The 19359-nt window shown below is 41.7% G+C and overlaps 1 protein-coding gene across 1 annotated transcript; it reads left to right on the forward strand.

The window, feature by feature from the left end:
* The first annotated feature begins 2602 nt into the window (after positions 1-2602).
* LOC133156575 (glycine receptor subunit beta-like) lies at positions 2603-18322 on the forward strand. The gene is made up of 10 exons (XM_061282393.1): positions 2603-3270; positions 6202-6345; positions 8105-8211; positions 9275-9342; positions 11777-12003; positions 12540-12622; positions 12698-12838; positions 13524-13676; positions 15766-16067; positions 17141-18322. The coding sequence occupies exons 2-10, from the start codon at positions 6221-6223 to the stop codon at positions 17432-17434; spliced, it is 1500 nt and encodes a 499-aa protein (XP_061138377.1). The 5' UTR covers positions 2603-3270; positions 6202-6220; the 3' UTR covers positions 17435-18322.
* The last annotated feature ends 1037 nt before the right edge of the window (positions 18323-19359 follow it).

Here is a 19359-nt window from a genome sequence, read left to right on the forward strand (position 1 = left end):
AAAAAAGTTTGAGCCGGGAAGGAGGAGGAGGAAGGAGAAAGGAGGGAGGGAGGGAACTCCCCAGACATGTTAACCATTGCAGCGCTGCGTGCAAGCATGGAAGAAATAGGAGGGAGAACCCACGTGCATATTTTCAGCATAGTGAAAATGACAAAGCCAGATAAATATGAAAGTTGAGTTCAAATTAAAACATTTTAAGTTAAATAGTAGATTTAGATTCCTGGTTATTTCTTAGTTGCAATTGAAAAATATATATCCTTATTGACATGAGTTGATTCTCTACCCCATAAATATCTGCCTGTTAATGACTTCATGTTGATCTTTCATAGTCCAAGTATATCGTCAATCATCCTATCAACAAGAGCCACTGGTGGAGGTTCCGATTTCAGACTTCTTGTTTAGGCACATGATTGGAGATGAAATGTAAATGATTGCACAGAAAGACTTTTTATTTTTTTTATTTAAGGTATCTTGGGCAACACGGTGGTTGACTGGTACTGCCTCACAGTGTAGCACTCTTGGATGGATTCCAGGCTCCGACCTTCCTGTGTGGAGTTTGGATGTTTGCCTCGTGCCTGCGTGGGTTTTATCTAGGTACTCCGGTTTCCTCGCGCATTCCAAATACATGAATGGGAGGTGAATTAACCATCTTAAATTGTCCTTATGTGTGATTCTTCTTCTTCTGCTTCTTCTTCTACTAGCGGCTTCTGAGTCCTTTGTCTACAGCACAGGATTACATTCCAGCCGTGCAAAGGCCCACGACCCATGTCAGCACTTCAACATTGTGGAATCCCCCATCGCTCTCGCACACTCTCCCCGCGCACACACGCATGCACACACACATGCATTCGTGCAGCGATTCAGGTTTGGTCTGCTGGACTATTTTGTCTCGTTTGATTGGCGCTTTCACGGTGGTCCGGCCGAGACACATTTGGGCTTTGATGCAAAGACGTATAATAAACACAGCAAATTAGAAACAAGGCCCAACTTTTCTTTTGTTGAAGGGTCATGTACGGTCAGAGGGGGAAGACTTTGATGGGAATGTATACAAGAGGGAGACACGTCCCGTCTAACTAAACATACACATGGCAGCGTTGTCCTCAGAGTAGTGAAATGGTAACCAAGGGGTAGCTGTGTTGTTTATTTTTTATTAAAAAAAAACTATTAAGATGAGAGAATGTTTAAAAAAAAAAAAGTCCTAATTTTGCAATTACTGAATTTGTTATTAGAAAAAAAACTGATAATGTTGTTGTGCTGCAACATCAGAAAAAAAACAAAGAAAAAGCTCAACATCTTTGTAAAGTTAAAAAGTGTCTGGTAGTGAGAGTGAGATTGTTGTGTACTGTTGGCATCTTCAGTGTCCTTTTCGTTCAATATTGTAAATTAAACCATCAATCATATAACCCTGGATTGCAGTGAAGGTGAACTGCTGATGCTTACACCTTCACATAGGAGTTTCTTAATATCACTAGTGAAAAGAATAACTAAGATTCCAACCTGGTGTGCGCAGTACAAGTCAAGTGAGCAGAATGCAAGAGTGAACAATCAATACTGAAAGGAAGAGATCAGCACATGCAGGTCGATGTCAATTGCCACTGAAACAGTCTGTTGCTCCTGTGAGCATGTGGAGGCACAAAAGACTCAAGTCAGCATCTTGAGTTGTTCTGTACTTGGGTTGAGGGACGCAGGGGGCAGTAAAGTGAAAATCTATTGTGGTTGCACAGTATTCCTTCAAATGTGTTGTCTGTTTCTAAAAAACATTGCAATTTATTATTATTATCATTATTATTTTTTTTTAATTATCGACCGAGATAATCGTTTATGGTTTGTGTCATGTTGTGTTCAAACTTTCAGGGATTCAGAGTTTCTGACTTTCTTCTTCTTTGGTTACAGCAGGAACTCAATTGATTGATGGCGTAATCCTGCTGAGGCCAAGGAGCAAATCAATAGTCATTGCGGCCCTTCTGGCAGCCACTAATTTAAACCATTGGTCTGTCAACATTCAGGGATTAGCATGCTTCTCCGAGAGCATCCTATTCATTTTTAAAGAACATCTTGAAGGTGACGTGATGAAAAATGAACATTTCGTTGCATATAAAGTTGTGAAACAAATGCTCTTTTAAGAGATTGCCAATTCTCTTTCGAGAAAATTGTCTTCAATTTGACACGAGAAATCTGATAAAAGCAAAATGGCTAAAGTCATACAGCCAACTAATGTAATTGATGGACTATGTGTCCAAGAAATATTGAATGATTATTTTCAAATAGGAGTTAAATAAATATATTATCTAGTTATATCAGTGGGTGTGCAAAATATGGCGAGAGGGTTAAATATGACCCTCTCTATTCTTTAATGAGACCGACTGATCATTACATGATCAAAAGTCTTGTAATAATTGAAATATTTTTCCTAGAATGTGTAATTTGAAATAGAACCTTTTTTTCATGAAGCCCTTTAGAAATCTCAAGTGAATTGATTTATTTTAAATGCAATTTGCGCAATATCTCTATTTGCATATATAATTCCAATAATTCCATATTTTCCATGTTAATCATTATTATTATTATTATTATGTATTGTCGACATGCGTCACCTTCAGGGACAATTCGAAACTACAAGTTTTCCTCACAAAATACCCGAGTGACTCTTCCAAACGTGTTTATATGTCCAAGTCCAATGTATATATCAAATCCACATGAACACACCAATGAATACATTATGTATGATCCAATGAATCTGTTTTCAGCACGGAATCCATGACTAGCTTCAGTGATGCGCCTGAAGCGACCGTGGAGTGCGTCCGTGTCTCGCTAAGTGATTCGTCCTCAGCGAGTCCCGTGATCACCTCGCAGCAGCGGGAACGCATGAGGGGGCGGGGCCAGAGGCGCGTTCTCTCTCCGTGGTGCTGATGAGACGCGGTCTTCTGCGCAGCCGGGACTGCGCATGATGCATGACAGATGCGCGCGCGCGAACCATCCGGTGAGCCTCCATCTTGGTCTTCCTTGACCTGCCCAAATTGATCCACCCCTCTAAAAAAACCCAACAAGAAGCAAAACAACACTGCAGTAACGCAGCCAAGATGCCGTTTAGGCGCGATGATGTGACTCTCCTTTAAAGACAAGCTTGCTGGAAGAAGGACGCTTTAAAGCCCCCTCGGGGGAAGGAGGATGGAAAGGAGCGGCAGCGGCTGGTCGGGAAGGCGCCGTTAACAACAATTAGCCCCATCAAGCTTTGGTCCGGAGGGGAGTTTTTCGTCAAACGTCTGACAGGTGACGAATCCGACGAAATGTCTTGACGTAATGCTCGTAATGTTTACGTTGGTGACGCTTGCTGGCCGCCATTTTAGAGAGGGAGGGGGCGATCCTTGTGTACGTCTTTGCGTGTGTTGGCATCCCACCCCTCTCCACTCTCATCCCTCCCCAACATGGTGGTCGCTGTTTGGTCTCCAATGCAGCAGCCCCTGTTGCACGTGTGCACTTGTAATGGTGGTTTTTCCTTTGTTTAGTTCTACCCAAGCTGGTCATGACATTAAGTACACTTGCTCAAGCTATATGTAAGAGCCGTTTTGCTTGACTGGAAAGGCACTTGAGAGTTGACCTCCGTCAAGGTCCAAAATGTACACATTATGCTCCTCCAATACATGGCAGAGTTTTGTCACTGAGGTGTGCCTGATATTTTTGTATCAACTTGCATATTAACTGTATTAAATGTATGCTTTATTTGGCAGCACTAGCACATGCACCCAAATTATTATTTTTTAAAATAATTTTCTTTATAAGAAATATAGACTATAAATAAGCAATATAAACTCCTCTTATTATGGTACTGTGCTTCTTGTATGTCAAGTGGCAATGTGAATGGATCTCTTCTTGTATATTTTCATTATATCTTTTTTTTTTTTTTTCGAACTGATACCAGTACGAGTACTCACTGACACCGATAGCAAGCACTGACAAATAGTAATTTTGATACAGAAAAATTCCCTCAATAAAAAATGCCAAATCATTTTAAAGTAAGCCCTATATATGTATACCCCAATATAGCACATTTTCTTAGAATTGCACAAAGTTAGAGGCAATTTGTACTCTACTAATATCTATATAGTTCCTGATCCTAAAACATTCACTAAAAGGGCGGGCGATGCAGATATCTTGAGTACGATACCTTGAAATAAGGCTAGTATGGGCACTGATAAAGGTATCGTTACTCGCCTATCGCTAATTTATCGCTAATCGTTTATTTATATTGATTTTAATGAGGCAATATTTTTGATTACCGTAATTTTGGGACTATAAGTCGCAGCGGAGTATAAGTCGCACCAGCCATAAAATGGCCAAAAAAGTGAAAAAAAACATATATATGTATATAAGTCGCTCCTGAGTATAAGTCGCCCCCCCACCCAAACTATGAAAAAAACGCGACATATAGTCAGAAAATTACGGTACTTTAAAAAAAACTATCACGTTTGATCATGTTCAATCTTACGTATGGCACTAAAAAAGTGACATTGCGCATCCTTAATTGAACATTTTGGTCTGACGGTCGACACAGATGTGGAATACTGAATTGGAAAGGTTTTTTTTTTTTTTTTTGCCAATGGTGTATAATGTAGTCACTGCATTGCATCAAAATTTGATGATCATTTTAAGGATTTGTCATAAAAATAGGGTGCAAGGGCCCATTTGCTGGCAGCTTTAATATTATTTGGTTTTGGTGAACAGTCTTGGAGTCATAGTAGGATTTCCAAAAAAATTAAACAGGAAGTCTCCCTTTTGGTTGAATTCAAGGCCTCGTATTTTGGAAAATTCCTACAAACGAACTCATCCAAATAATCCCCAGTAAATGGCAGCTATACTGAACAGATGGGAGTGCAAGTGTCCATTAACTATTAATGTTTGCAGTAGCTCTTTTTCCCATGTGGTATCAATGTGGTGATATGTTATTGACCTTGAAATCTTTATACCGCTCATGCCTATCTGTCTGTCACTCTGTGTGACCCAGTCAGCTCACGAAACACTGACGGGATCAAACAGAACCAGGGCGATCTTGTTCATTGGTCGCAGAGAGACGACTTTAGCCAGAGGCAAAGTCACTTGTGAAAGATTTCTGCTTGGCTCGCAGGCTTGAAGGCATGTCCAGCGACATTTTAATGATTTGTCAAGTGTTTTTCTTTCTATGAAGTGCACTCTATTACCGGCATTGGCTGATGTTGACAACAAAGCAATAATTGTTTCCTAATTGAAAGCCTGAATGGAACACTTCCCTTCATTGAGTTTATCTAGGAAATGATCAATTCGTCAACATTTGGGCTGCTACATTTTTATTAATAATACTGTGTCTCCTTTAATTCTATGAATTTATGAGAGCTTACCTTAAACATAGCACACTCAAATATTTTTTTTTTTTCAGAGTAAAACATCAGGTCAGCATTGAGGTGGAATAACAAACGCAACTTGTCATTACTTACATTTTAACGGTCACCTGCAACTTTTCTATCAGTCTTGCCTCACATTTCACTTGAATGTAGCTCATAACACGAGAACTTTCAGTCATTAGGGAAACTTGTGAAAGGAATGCATATATGAAAGATGAAGAAGAATCATGTTACCTTTCTGTGGTACCTGCAACATAAGTAAAAAGGAACAGATGCTAATAAGCTAATAAGGAAAACTACCTAACGAGCCGAGGAAACCATTCTGCCCCAGATTTACCACGTTTGACCTCAATGGAGGTCAGTACGAGAAAGACACATCCAACTCCTGTCCTAATTAATGAAACGGCATTGACCTAGCTGAGGAGCGGGAGAATTAAAAGGTGTTGAGCTGGGCAATGGCCACGACGTCCACTTATGAATATGATGATGAACGAGCAGCAAGGAGGTTGTGAAAAAGGTCCAGGCCAAGAGAGTCCGTCTGGAGTCTAGACAGTAAACTGTGATGCTTAATGCAAGTTTGGCTGCGACATCACGATACTGTATGGCGAATACATCACACGGTTGATTTATGACTCCCATTACTGCATACATCAACTGCCCCTTAATAGATATGCTGTGTTTGTCATCTCTAGCTTGGGGCATAAGGTTGGCTGTGTGGATGTGAAGATCATATCACTGTTTGATTTGTCCTCCATCTTCACGACTCAACCGGGCAGTCTCAAGATGGTTTTAAAAGGTCCTAATTTGTATTTTTGTACCCGGTCAGGCTCCACTCGACACGCAAGATGGGTGTCCAGAGGAAGCTGATGGTCTTCCTTCTGGTGTTGTGCGTTTGCCTCCAAGGAGTGTCTACCAAAGAGAAGGGAACCAAGAAGGGAAAGAAGAAAGGGAAGCAGGTTTACTGCCCGTCGTAAGTACAGCAAGCAAACACACGAGCAACACAACATTTGGAACTTGCTGCATCTATTACTATGAGTTGGATTTACTCTACAAATTCCAACAAGGGGTCTTATTGACTTAACTGCAGATGGTGGGAGGGGATGATCTAGTTTTACCAGTACATTACAGTGTGTGACCAGTAAATGTAGAAAAAATAAATAAAATGACCACAGTAATAATTGCCGTTTACGATGATCAAATTCACCCATTTAAGATTTTTTCCTTTGGCACGCATCCACAGTTATTCGCTAAATAAAAATACTCGCCTTGTTGCAGTTTTCCGCTCTTTCTGAACCATCCCAAGATGCCACAAGATGGCGTCTCATAGGAATCCTGCACATTGGTGACATTTCAACTGAGAGACAAGCTTTGTATGCCAGGGAGGACCTTAGTTGGAAGCATAAAAAAAATTGAGAAAGTCTTACAGTCCATTTCAAAGAAAAACAATCCAATAATTTGTCATGCATTTATTTTCAAGTGTAAAATGAGTTTGAAATGATAAAAAAAAAAAAAAAAAGTTGACGCAGCTTGACGTGACTTGCTCTTTTCCATGAAGTGAAAGTTGGCTCCCAAAAAGCCTGGCAATGACGTGTGGGAAAAATAAATGGAAGAATCTGACATCTTTTGTTTGAGCAACTAAAGCAGCCAATGGCTCATCAATTTTCCAACAGGCCCTGTGGGTTATATAGATGTGTCTGCCGTAAGTATACTGTGTATACGGTATATCAAAAAGCTGCCTTAAATGGTAACAAATGTAGTGTAAGCTGTATGACATTCTTCACGTCTTTTGTGGAGCCACTTGGTTCCACTTTAGCTGCAGTGCTTGTTATATGAGTGAGGCTGGGGGGGGGGGGGGGGGTTATCGAAGGGGAATTATGTGTTTTACTTTGATCATGGCAACAACACACACACACACACACACAGTGCGCAACATTCCTGCAGAGCGCTCACACCGATTTTGTATGCGGGATAACGTTTATATAATGACATGTAAAGTGCTCGGAGAAGGGGGGGTGCGAGGATTCTTGGCAGGAGCTTTCATTGCCACCCACGGGGGGGGAAGCTTTCTCTTCTCTGCTCTCCTGCCAGACCTGCTTCTGCTGCCTCTCCGCCTCCGCCATCCAAACATCCCAAACATCCGCACCCTCTTTATATGTTGCTGCAGCGGCTAGCTTCAAAAGAAAAAGAGGATTATTTTGGGGGGACGTGTAGATTCTTGATAAGCACGGATCAGACCATCAATCAGACCAAATGACTCAGAAAGTGGTTATTCGATTCCACATACTAATTTGTCATCTGCTTTCACATCAGATACACGTGACCAAATCTCTTGAAGAAGATGTATTGAATTATATCTTTTCAAATACTAATGTTGCAAAAAGGCGAGTGGCCATTGAGACAGAAGAAGCCTGGATTTTATTTTTATATTATACTATTATATTTTTTATTTTATTTTTCTACTTGTACTGTATATTGGACATTCTAAATATATAGACGTAGTTTAATTTAGACATGGTTTGTCAGATTTTATTTATGTTATCCAGATATTCTCTAGTGGAGGACAGATCATGTTAGTTGATGTCCGTTCCCATTGTTTGGGTGGTCGCCTTTCAGCCAGACGCTAATGGAATCCACCACTGGTACTCCCTCCTGAAGGTCTAATTGAATCAGAGTGGAGAGTTGGAATGTGACGGCCCTACTCTCTCTTGGGTTTTTTTTTTTTTTTGCAGGCAACTGTCATCCGAGGATCTGGCCCGCGTGCCTGCCAATTCCACCAGTAACATCTTGAACAGGTTACTGATCAGCTACGATCCCAGAATACGGCCCAACTTCAAAGGTAAGTCCGAATGCCTCTTCATCTCCGCCATCTGTCTGTCTGGCTTTTACGAAGGCCGCCGGATTGCCGGTGTCATGCTAATTTCACAACAGCTCCTCGGAACGTCTTCGTCTGGATTCATTTTCACTCCAAGCGCATGTTCACGAGAGCCCGAGTGTTCAGAGATGTCTTCAGCTCGAACGTGATGGAGTGAAAATGAATTGTTCAAGACGGTCAGCGTCACATTTTCAGATCAGATTCTCCTTGTTATAGCTCATTACTTCTTTATTTTGCAAATCTTTCTCTAATTGCTTTTTGTAACATTATTATGTTATTATTTTTATCAACATCAATGTCTTTCTTGTACTGCCCTCGGGTGGCCAGGGCGTGCACACCATAAGGAGTGTCCCAATAGCCATTCAGTCAAAGCAAATGTGGCAAAAACACTTTAATTTCTTCGCTGTATGCATTTACAGTATTACAAAGTGCAGTTTTTTATATTTAAAAAAGATGTAGCTCTAAAATTCACCAGTTTAATGTCCCATGGTGATTTTGATTTCACAATGGGTACATAAATTACCTTCTTTCCTTGTCACCTTTGGATCTATCATTATTGTAAAGCCAACTCGTTGGCAAAATTGGTGGTGCAAGGTCTCTATTGAGGGGTGAAGCCGATTAATTTTCAAAATAATTTGTCATAAAAACAATTTTTCACAGTGTGCGGTCCGATGAACTTTTAGCCTCCAGCCACGAACGTCCCAGAAAAACTAGCAAGTGTTTAGACTGATGTCCTCAACGGTCGTCTTCGGGTCAATCCGCTGATACTCTCTGTCCTTGACAAGACTTGTCGGCGGGCCCATGCTTCCGCCAGCCTAATCCGCGAGCAAAACATCTGCTCTCCATTCCACTGACCCCCCCTCCAAAGTCATCCATTAGCAGCGTGTCATGATCCCTCCAAAAACTGTGCATTCCTTTGACCGATGCTTATAAAACATCTTGCTTTGATCAGGATTTCAAGCTACTAGAACATATCTAAAAGCAAACCACATGACCTCACTGATGCCATCTTTTGTTTCAAACGCAGGAATACCCGTGGAAGACCGAGTGAACATTTTCATCAACAGCTTCGGCTCCATCCAAGAGACGACCATGGTGAGCATTCATCTTGTCGAGCCATATTTCACTCGGTCGGGCCTGAAAAAGTGCTTTATTGCATTTGTGTGAGGGCAAATTCCTACGCCCTTGCTCAATGGATGGCTTCATTTCTGATAAAGGAAGCACATTTTGAATGCTAATGAAGATATGGGACTCAAGGACAGTGCGTCACGGGAAACAATAGCTGCAGAAAGCTCTTACAGTAGACATACATACATATGTTTGCCTACTCACAAAAGAATCAATTGTATTGGACTTTTGGGGTGAACCTGAAATGCACTAAAAGTGAACCTTTCAAGGAAAAGTCATTTGACCTCAAACTGGACCATTTGCAGATCCCAACACCTGCTGTGAATTTTGCTCTTCAGCAGCAAGTTCTGAATCTGAAAGACCAACAAATATCCGGCAATTTAAGAAGGTTTCGTTACCATGATGACAGGGGTGAAGGGACAACTGCAACTGCGTACGCTTTGACACCGTGACGTTGCAGAAATTCCTTACACATAGACAGCATCCGACCTCTACCTTCAAAAGATAGGAAAGTAGATATAGACCCAAAAGAGTCCGAAACCCTCAAAATATGAGATTTCCATCCTCTGTTGGGTGTGCAATGTCACGACAACCCTCTTCCCATTCTTCAACCCCCCCCCCCCCCCCCCCCCCCCATGCTGCCGTTAGCACATCTATTTTTTGCTCCGAGGATGACTAATTCCACGCTGTGGCAGTTGTTTTTCTTTTACACCGCCTCAATTTAGCGATTTGCTGGCTGTGTTAAATCCCTCCAGAAGGGAAGCTTGACTCCGAGCCAAAGAAAAGATTGAGTTCCATGGCTTGCTCCTTTGTACAAAGGCGAAAGGTGTGTCAGAGCAGCCCCTGAGTGGACCTGAAGAAATGACAGCATGTCTTTGAAATCTCTCGAAAAGAGAAACATACTTACAGTTTTGGCACGCCGACTCAATTCTTTGAAGCGGTTTCGTGTAACAGCCTCACATGAAACAAAGTATTCTTTATTCCTCTGCTTTATCTTTAAAAAAAAAAACAACTGAAATGACACTACTTACAACAAGCACACAACAAAGACCTGACAAGCCAAAAAAGAAAACGGACAAATTGTGGCGATGAGAGATAGCTGGGCAGGGGATGCAAGATGTGGCTGACAGAGCTAAAAATCCCTGGCCAGGTGAAATTGAAATGTGAAAGAAAATCGCTAAACACACATCAAAGACAAACAGGACTCCCTGCTCCAAAATACTTGTAAATGTGCATCCAGCCTGTCAAGCTCATCACAAAGCAACAGGTGGCGCAATAGTCACAATATTCCACTTTGGGTTGCGGAAGGTCAAAACAACCTAGTGAGGTCCAAAAAGGCCATGTGTGTTTCGAGCTCTCGTCACTTTCAATCAATTCACAATAACAGGCCAAACATGAATAGAAGAACACATCATCACCCTCTTTTTCTGTATGCATGCGTGTGTGTGTGTGTGTGTGTGTGTGTGTGTGTGTGTGTGTTCCCCTGGTAGTAGCATTGGCCCGCAGCAGGAAGGACAGAACCGAGGTCCAGCTTGTTAGGGGTTATGTGTGTGCATGTGAAGAGGCCGTCTGGTGTGCAGCTGCGGGGCTTCTATGAAGTCAGCAGTGTGTGTGTGTGTGTGTGTTTGTGCAGGGTTGACTTCACAAGACAAATAATCTATGTACGTACGTATGCACATTTTGGCAATCTTTGCCACGGTGGCCACGTGATGCGATCAAAGCTCAAGAGCAGGTGAACATAGTTTGAAACGCATGCGTCCGCGAGGCCTTTGACTAAGGGCGTTTTTTGCAACGTGAGCGTTACTTGCCCGTTATTCATAGGAACCGCCACTTTACAAAGTCGAAATAAACATAGTGACTAGAAATTAGGGATGCAACTAACGATTACACTGGTCGACAGTAATTTTTTTCAGAGACGGATTATGTACTATGGCTTAAAACTATTTTGATGCGGAATTTCAAAAATGTCTTTGCTTTTTCTTTTTACCGCACATTAGGTTTTATAGATAACATAGTTTGTAAATTTTGATTATGAATTAGGTTAACATTTTTGGGGTAAATTTCAAGTCAGAATTAGATGCAAAATAGTGCATAGAAAAATAATATTGCTGATGTTTTACATGGAATGGCTTTGAGTTTAGTTTTATTTCATTCATTTAAATTTCTGTGCCAGTGGATTAATTAGCCTTTACCGATTCAACTGAAATACTCTGTCAACTCATACGATGTCTCTCCTTGACAGTTTTTTAGTCATTCCGCCACTTTGCGCAATCGAACCAAATGCAACAGCTAACAGTCACTCGCAATTAATAAACTCCAATATCAATGTTGTGTAATGATTGCAATTGCTCCTCATCTTGCCCTGTAGAGATAACCAGAAGATGCATGCAATTATCCGCAGGACTACCGAATCAACATCTTCCTACGGCAGCGCTGGAACGATCCGCGGCTCAAACTGCCGCAGGACTTCAAGTCCGACTCGCTGACCGTGGATCCCAAGATGTTCAAATGCCTCTGGAAGCCAGACCTGTTCTTTGCCAACGAGAAGAGCGCCAACTTCCACGATGTCACGCAGGAGAACATCCTCCTCTTCATCTTCCGCAACGGTGACGTGCTCATCAGTATGAGGTATTTCAAGTTGAATAGTTATAGGAATGGAATCTCATGTTTTACTGATCGGTGTGAACTTGGCAAAGTGCTTCTTTCATAACAGGACATGAAAAAGTCTGAAATTGCACATGAATTTGGCCTTTTTGGTTTGATGAAGCAATTATTGGTATCCTAAAAGGGTAAAATTATGAAGCTTTTTTTTTTGCCTATGCCTAAAATTGGTGAAGCACCGCCTCAAATGATCATTTGGAGGATTCATCATAATATTTCTCACTGCTTGCAAATTTTATGACGATTTTTCTAATGAATCTGTTTGTCCAGTGAGTCGACTTGACTGTGCGGTAGTGCACAATTATCCTTGCAACATCTAAAAGTAAAGTAATAAGGTAGTTGGATAATTTCCCCCAGGCGTCTGTAGACAGGTTGTAATCATGTGCGGCTGTAATTTCATAGTTTGTTGATCTAGAAGATGCTCGCTCTTAATCTCTCACAAACGAGTCCCCTGCTTAGGCGCAAATGAGATGGCATTAAAAATGTCTCCCTCCAACCCGCAGGTTGTCCGTCACGCTGTCTTGTCCGCTAGACCTGACGTTATTCCCCATGGACACTCAAAGGTGTAAAATGCAACTGGAAAGCTGTGAGTCCCATAAATATAAAAAAAGAAGCTAGGAACATTTAAAGCCACACACACCTACATTTCGTGTCATTTCAGTCGGCTACACCACGGACGACCTGCAGTTCATGTGGCAGACGGGGGACCCCGTGCAGATGGACGCCATCGCCCTACCCCAGTTTGACATCCGACAGGAAGACATAGACTACGGCAACTGCACCAAGTTTTACTCGGGGACAGGTACCGCTGTTGTGCTGTCATTGCAGTGGAGGCAGGTTACCACGGCAACAAGGCCAGACACAGAGATTGCCTCTGTGTGTTTGAGACAGGCGGGAGGGAGCACAAGGCTGATTTGAGATTCATGTTACATCACACATCCCTTTGAACACTTCAGACAACATGATAAAGGCCAGACGTGGAGGCCCCTTAGTATGTAGGTACACTGAATTCATAGTCCAAAGAATGGAGAGTGTACACACGTACATGCGTTATTCCAAGGTCTCTAGTTCACTCTATTTCTAGCAAAGAATGAGTCAAAAATGTTCTATTTGAGTCAAGTATTAGGATTGAGCCTTCCTCATTTATCAGATACATAATTAATGGTGGTAGTTTTCGTATAGCTAAGTGAGATTAAATGTCTAATTTTTTAAATGAACTAATTAAATTAACTTGTTAATGTCTTGGCAATAATGATAACGTTTCAAAGGAATGAGCCAAGAGTGAGGCAGCACTGGATATAAAATAAAAATTGACACATGTTGAAGAGAAAAGTGCAATTTATTTTTCACTGTAATTGATCAAAATGGAAAAAAAAAAAAAGTTAAACTCCTGACTCCAATGGTAATGATACTATTGATAGTAAATCAAGGAGCGTTCTCAATTTTTTTACAGTAATACCTAAAAATGCTGGTTTGTGATCCGGCAGGCTACTACACGTGCGTGGAGGTCATCTTCACCCTGCGACGACAGGTGGGCTTCTACATGATGGGTGTCTACGCACCCACGCTACTCATCGTGGTGCTCTCCTGGCTGTCCTTCTGGATCAACCCCGACGCCAGCGCTGCCAGAGTTCCGTTGGGTAAGGAGGCTCTTTTCCCAGGTCGCCGACAAAATATGAATAAGTATCCCAGCGGGAACATTCAAAGGTTATAAAGGTAAATAAGGTGTGAAAGCCCACAATGTACTAAATAGAAAGAAGTCTTGTGGGGTGGAGAGGGGTGTTTTGGCGGATCACTGAGTTCTCTTATACCTGATGTCGCACCATCAATCATCCAGACACCATGAAGGACTTTATCTCACAGGCATGCATGCACGCGCCTCCGAATGCCATTGATCAATACGTAACAGATGTGCTTGACATATGGGATTGAAGTCCTTCACAAAGCAAAGCAGGCCAAGGACTACATACACACTTTCAGGGGCAGGTGAATTCTTGAAAAGATAACAGCAACCGAAGCACAACATTGTCTTGTTGACGATAAGACGGCTTCCAAAAGCAACAGTAAAACTAAAGCAAAACGAAACACAAGTAACAACTATGGGGAAATGCAGTGTACTGAGGCACATCAGGTGTCAGACTACCGCAATACACCACCAATTACCGCCAAGGAGGACTTACTTGATTTTGCCTTAAGTATCGGTGGCTGGTATTGACAGCGTCCACGAGTAACTGATACCTAAGGTATTTAGACTGGTATCGGCCCGATACCTCTACCTTGTAGCATTCCTAGTTTCAAACAGAGGTTGTGAGGAAAGATTAGGTTGTCAAGCTTGGGTTAAGGTTTCAAGCCAGTGTAAGGGTTTCAAATCTAGTTTCCAAGTCAGGGTTAGGATTTCAAAGAACAAGTTCAAGCCTGAGGTAAGATTTTAAACAAGGGTTTCTCCGCAGAGGTACGGTTTGAAATGTTGGTTTCAAGCCGTGATTAATATTTCAAAGTAAGGTTGTCATCAAACGTGCGGGTTTTTGTTTCAAATCAAGGTTCCACAGGTAAAGGTTCAAAGTATGGTTTTGAGCCCGAGTTCAAACCACATTTGAACCCAGGGATTGGGGTTGAAATGACATTTTCAACCTATTTCAAAGTACGGCTTTCATCACAGGCGCGTATGTAGTAGTGCATGACTTGCATTGTCATGATGTCCTCCATCCTACCTCCAGTCGTCCATCATCACCTCCCTCATGTCATCATCACCTCCACTCCGCATGGACGCGTCCTCTTCGCTCCTCTCTAAATGGGATCACTGCAGGTCACTCAACACTCAGGTGTGTGCTGCCACTCTCATTTTGTTCCGCGTGCTGTGTGTGTCTGTGTGTGGAAGGGGTTGTGTATGTGTGTCCAAAATTGTACTTGGGCACTAAGGGAATGTAGCCACCTGCTTTAAGCTCATGGAAAAGAAGCTGCCGTGTGATTAAAACAAGCCTCTATAATGGGTGGGGAGGCTCACTGTATGTATTTATTAGAGTCCCAGCAGAAACATTCTGTTAATAGAAGGGGAGTGACTCTGGTTAATGGGGGTTAGAATGCAAACCTATGCTGCAATCTGGTTGGCTACACCCAACAAAGACATTAGCAGGTTATTTGAGGCCGTCCAAGTAGAGGAACAATCACGAGTGTATGCTCACACAAACCATGAATGCTGCTCACACAAGTTTGGCCGCATTACGTTCACAATGCATAAAAATCTGATTTGTATCACATTGCTGGGATGTTTGATACAACTGTATGATAGGATTGCAAACTAGGCTAAGGATTCAAATTATTGGTTGACACAAGGGTTTGGATTTCAATTCAGGGTTTGAAGCTGGTGTTTGGGATTCACATTAGGGCTTCAAGCCAATTTATAGTTTTTCCAAGTTACTTAAACGAGGGTTCCAAACCAGGTTTAGGGTTTATATTGATGGATTCAAGTTAGGGCTTCAAATTATGAGTTCAAGTCTGAAGGTTTCATGCATATGGTTTCAAAATAGGCTTTGCGTTTCAAATGAGGGTTTAAAGACAAGGTTACGATTTCAAACCAGGGTACTGGTAAATATTTCAGATTAGTGTTTAAATCTAGATTGGGGTTTTAAATTCGTGTTTCAACTGGTCTAGTTAGGTTTAAGTAACTATCGTTTTCAAGTTAAGTTTATAAAGCAAAAGTTACCATCCATGTTGTTTTCTCACCTGTAGGCATCCTGTCAGTGCTGTCACTGTCTTCCGAGTGCACGTCTCTGGCATCGGAGCTCCCCAAGGTGTCATACGTGAAGGCCATCGACGTCTGGCTCATCGCCTGCCTGCTCTTTGGCTTCGCCTCATTGGTGGAGTACGCCGTGGTGCAGGTCATGCTCAACAGCCCGAAGCGCATTGAGGCCGAAAAGGCCAGGATCGCGTCCAAGGAGAAGGCGGCGGGAAAGGGCGCTGCCAACGCCGCCGCCAGTAACAACACCGTCAATGGAACCGGGGGGACGCCGCTCCATGTCAGCACCTTGCATGTCAGTACATCAAGCTATCACCCACTCGAATGAGTTGTTATACTTCACGTTCACGCAACTAAAATCTAAAACAGGCGAGAGCCCAACAGCTATATATCTGCCAAGCCAAACAGTCAAGAATTAGATTCAGGTCATTCTGCTATCCAAATAAATGTAATTTTAATTTTAATTTGTCACTGTTTCAAAAGAGGTTTTAGGAGTAACAAGTTTTTGTGTTTTAAGCCGAAACTTTCTAGCCAGGTTTAGGGTCACAAGCTAGGGTTCCAAATTTGATTCGTACAGGTATGGGCTTCAAGTTTAGGGTTTCAAATTAGGATTTGTAATGACAATTGCAAACCAGGTTAGGAGCTTCACAAAGTAGTGGCATTAAGGCTTCAAAGCTGCATTTAAAGCCAGGGTTGGGGTTCCAAGCAAAGCTGCTACGTTAGAATGAGGATTCGTTACAAGAGGCTCAGATGTAATCTAAATGCAAAACAGTCAAATGTAATGGATTAGAAAATTTGTGCAGTCTGTGTGACTGAAGTGTGACGCGTGCTTGTCATTTATCCATCCAATTGTGCGCTAATGGAAACCAATACTCCTCAGGAGTCCACCTCAGTCTTCTTCGAGGAGAATTACACCATTTTCATTGTGCTTTAATGAGCGATGCTTGTCGGAAGCAAATCAACATAATGAAGCTCAAATGAGTTTTATGTCTTCCACTGATTACGTGCTGTTCACCAGGCAGGCCTTGAGAGATGTCCTCATCCTGATGGTGGTGAAATTACCAAGAACAATGGCCGATTCCATTGGCAACAATGTCACTGGCATTAGTGTACATAGATGGAGTTCCCCAAAGGTCTACCCTCTGCCCAGTGTCAATTACTCCATTTAGACATTTTTCACAAATCCAATAGATAATATCAGATTTTTTGTTTTTTACCACCCAAATACTACCTATGCGATTTAAAAATTGTGATCCACTCTACTGCAATTGTCGATTTGGATTTGATGAATTGTTCAGCCCTAATTTATAAGAGTAGTTTTGAGTAGCTCATATGTTAACAGACATTGACATCAGTGCATGGTTGCAGGTGGCGGAGACACGCTGCAAGAAAGTGTGCACCTCCAAGTCGGACCTGCGCACCAACGACTTCAGCATCGTGGGCTCGCTCCCGCGGGACTTTGAGCTGTCGAACTTTGACTGCTACGGCAAGCCCATCGACACGGCCGCCGGTGGCAAATCACAGGCCAAGAACAACAAGAAACCCCCTCCCCCCAAGCCTGTCATTCCGTCGGCCGCCAAGAGGGTGGACCTGTACGCCCGGGCCCTCTTCCCCTTCACGTTCCTCTTCTTCAACGTCATCTACTGGTCCTGTTACTTGTGATCGCCGACACCTCCGCCCTGACCTCCCACCCATGCCCCCCTCCCCCAAAAAACAAAACAAAAAAAAACGGTGCTTCCTTCCATCAAAAGCGTGTTAATCCCACTCGTACAAAACTAAAACTATATAATCTATTTATCTTATCTAAATGTTATTTATCATCACTACTGATGATTTAGTCAACAGCTTTGCCAAATGCACACTTCTATAAAAAAAGAGTTTTTATCAGGGGTGGGCTAAGTGTGGCTAGTAATCTCGGCCGTGCATCTGGAAAATATTCACAGCACTTCATAGCACTTTTAGTCACGACCAAACTCCGTAAAATATATTTTTCACGCCCAAAATGTTACTCTCAATTCATATTGTCATATCTAACATCTAAGTTATTAGATTCACTTTTTTTAAATTGGTGCATTGAGTTGTTGAAAAGTGTATTTAAATTACATTTATTTATTAATTATAATTGAGTTTCAATTTTATGTATTTTCCCTACATATATGAAATTGTTCTTTTCATCTCATCTGGGACAGTGTCTGTTATGAAAATGAAATGTGCAAATTGGGGAAAAAGGTTTGCCCACCCCTGGCTTACAGTATATATAAATATATGTTTATATATATTTATATACATATGTAATATATATAACATGTACATAGCTTCTATTTATCATGAGCTTATTTTTTTTCTCAAGCAGAACGTTCCGTTGTTACGTTGCATGCTTTTTAAAGCCGGGAAACGCATGCATGTGTGACCATAGTATAAGTAGAATATCAAAGTAGGCATTTTAAATGACTTTTCTCGGGTGGGGGATTTCCCTAATATTTTTGCTCTTGAGTGACAGGCCCCACTGCCACCCCTCCACTGTGATGTTTTCCACCTGTGTATGCGGGTTGCAAGCAAAAGCTTAATAAAAAGACAACTTTTCACGGAACGTGATGCGCACCGAAAGCTGTCGGGATGCTTATCATTGATATCACCCCGAAAATGAGACAAGATTTAAATTCTTGGTCACTGGACTGATGTTCCTTTCCATTACCAAAAAAAAAAAAAAAAAAGAGGAAGAATCAGGTGGTTACTTTTTGTAAATGTGATCTTTAATTAGTTGAAACAGTCTGGGAATGTACTAAACTTCTATTTCAGTACCAGTGTTCTTTCAAGTTGAATTTTCCTTTAGATAAAATGTGGATGATGCTCGAATACAGCGGATCTTCATCCTAAAAGGTGATTTCACAATACGGCTAGTTTCAATTTTGGAAATTTTGACCCGAGTATTGTCCCCTTTCTCTCCTGGCAAACGCTTTTCCTCCTCTGTCATTCACACTAACATTTATTAGTTGTCAGTATTTAATGAAAAAAGGTGGAGGCCAACCTGGAAGCTGGAACTGTGGTGAAGATGCTGGCATTTTCAGTGATGGGTTGTCATGTCATTGGCTGATCCACCAATGACGTCATTGATAGGATGCACAAAGTAAGACATTGAAACAAACAAAATCTCGTTCACCCCAATGATGTTCTTTGCTGCCATGGTTAATAATCCAAGGTTTCTCAGCATGTACAGTCTGTTTTTTTTTTTGAGGGGGTGTTTTTGTTTATTGATATTCATCAAAGTTTTGGGAGAATTTTCATCATTTATTTTGCCAACACATTTGATTGGGTGTCAGTTTTATTTGGGGCGGGGCCAGTCCCAATCCCCTGCAAATAGCAGGTGTCGACTATACAGCAAATAAGTTCTTAAAATAGAATGAATGAACAGGCCTATTTTCTGATAAGCGATCGGTTGTCTTTTTTTTTTTTTTAATTCGAGCGTTCATCGGCTCCTGGATCGTTTGAAGCCTAATTATAATTCTGACAACAGCATCTTGTTAATGGTCATCAAAGATCATTAAACAATATGAGAGGTCACATAACATAGATTGTTGTACCAGCGT

This window comes from Syngnathus typhle, linkage group LG1 (assembly GCF_033458585.1).
Source record: "Syngnathus typhle isolate RoL2023-S1 ecotype Sweden linkage group LG1, RoL_Styp_1.0, whole genome shotgun sequence".
NCBI classification, from domain to species: Eukaryota; Metazoa; Chordata; class Actinopteri; order Syngnathiformes; family Syngnathidae; genus Syngnathus; species Syngnathus typhle.